Genomic DNA, 1,971 nt, shown 5'->3' on the forward strand with positions numbered 1-1,971 from the left:
TGGCCCTGGTAGACACGTAGCCCCAGACCCGTCCTATCAACGTTCTCTTCCTAAGGATAGTCAGCGGTGGCACCCAGGTTTGTGCCACCTTCTCTCTCCTGCCCCAAATGTGTTATAAAAGGGCCAAGTTTGCAGCTGTACCATGGGAAGGTTTTTTGACGGCGCCCTTGCTTTCCAGGTCATGCCAGAGGAACCTGCTCAGAGCTGGGCTGTTTTAGTCAGGTTCCCATTTGTCTGGGAGCTGCTGTGGGTGCACCTCACCCCATGTGCTCCAAGGAAGCTTTTTCAGCAGGGATGTTCTTTAAAACATCTGAAGCAGAACTGCAGAATTTAAGATTTCTTCTGCTAGAGCACAGTTTTATATCAGATACATTTTTTAAATGGGTTGAGAGTCTTTTGTTTCACTTCAGTAGATAGCTGATTTTTGTCTTTTTCTCTGTCAGCCTATCTCAGAAATACGTATTGAGATAAGTTTGTGGAACGTTGTCTGTTCTGTAGCCACTGTCAATATTCAAACTTAAGGAATCTGCATTTTCGTTGTTTTACCTTTCACTGTTTTGAAGGTTGCAGTCCTATACCTTCATGTTAAAATAATCCGTATTTCACCATCTGCACCAAACTCCAGTTTACGTATATTTTGGTAAAGTAGTTAGCATTCTTCTAGTTTCTAAGCAGCTTGTATTGAATGAAGAATTAGGTGTGTTTTATGATGTTTCATACTGACATATACACTGTAAAGGTTTTCATTTTGGTTATCCTCTCCGTTCAATAGAAGGATTAGTTTAATCTCAAAGTTCAAGTTCTCTTTTAGGATCTCAGGCTGAACAAAATCATTACTTTAGTCAGTCATCCTTGTGTCTTTTTGTGTCTTAAGGGGGAAAAAGTAGTTTGTTAATCAGATTATGCCTTTCAGTTGCATCCCTAGGTGCAACTAAACTGGGATTTGATTTCCATTCTCTGAGCTTTTTGTGTGTGGTTTTAAAGCTGTTAAGTTGTTTCCATGGTTACTTTGACCACTGAATAAGAACTCTGGTGTTGATTGATGCTTATGAAACTTTTTTGTCCGGAGGCTACTTGGCAGTGGAAAATGTACAACTCGGAGGTTTTAAAAATAAGAAAGTGGGATTTCACAGGACCTTTCCTTCTGTTTTAATTTGACATTATTAAAAAACTTGTGAGGTGTCATCTTTCTCCTCCTCCAGAACTGATGTATGTCTGCTTTAGAGTAGAGACCAAGAAATGTGATGTAAATTTAAGGTATTGTTCTGGTAGCTAAAATATTTGAAATTACTAACCTTTAAGTTAGTAACAAATAATTTTGGTTTTCTGTGTGCATCAACGTGTGGCATCTGGTGATATTCAGGGATTGTAACAAATTGTATTTTGGCAGCTATTACTCATGCATCTTTCTAGTATTGTTTCCCTAATATCGAGTTGTTGTGTGAAAAGCATAATATATGACCTTGTGGATCCCACAAGTTTGTTAATTTGGGGTCTGTCTTCTTGTATATGTAGATCCAAATATCTTCCGGGAATTTTGCTGTAAGTTGGATGAAATGGGTGGATTTGGTCATCAGCCCCATCTCTACAAAATAAAAAACAGAAAATGCAGGATTAGGATGAGTCGAATGCACAGGATAGATTCAGAGGCTTAAGGAAGGATGATACAAGCATAGAAAATGGATCTTGCCATCCCACATTACCATGTGTGCAATTCAACTGTAGCCAGCCATGAGTAACAGCACTTGTGTGGATGTAGAGCCTCTCTCCACGCTGTACTGCAGGAATAACAGATTTTGTAGGTCCGTTGAGAGAGCCCGTCAGGCGGAGGAGGCCATCGGCTGCCCCCAGAGATCTTCGCCCAGATCCTGTCCGGGGCCCGTGACCCGTGAGCTCTGGGGGTGCAGTGGATCCTGTCCGGTAGCTCTGCTGTGCTGGGGCCCGTGACCCGTGAGCTCGGGGGGGGCTGTG

General features: G+C 41.9%; 1 protein-coding gene across 1 annotated transcript in view; it reads left to right on the forward strand.

Moving 5' to 3' along the window:
- Positions 1–1,731: 1,731 nt before the first annotated feature.
- LOC104466543 (protein TANC1-like) overlaps positions 1,732–1,971 on the forward strand; it is a gene marked incomplete at its 3' end in the record, with an annotated part of 34,102 nt that continues 33,862 nt past the window's right edge. Inside the window, exon 1 of the mRNA XM_010079988.1 lies at positions 1,732–1,920. Within this exon, the coding sequence (XP_010078290.1) occupies positions 1,732–1,920 (189 nt within the window). The remainder of the gene's footprint in view (positions 1,921–1,971) is intronic.

This window comes from Pterocles gutturalis, unplaced genomic scaffold (assembly GCF_000699245.1).
Source record: "Pterocles gutturalis isolate BGI_N339 unplaced genomic scaffold, ASM69924v1 scaffold44319, whole genome shotgun sequence".
Taxonomy (NCBI): Eukaryota; Metazoa; Chordata; class Aves; order Pterocliformes; family Pteroclidae; genus Pterocles; species Pterocles gutturalis.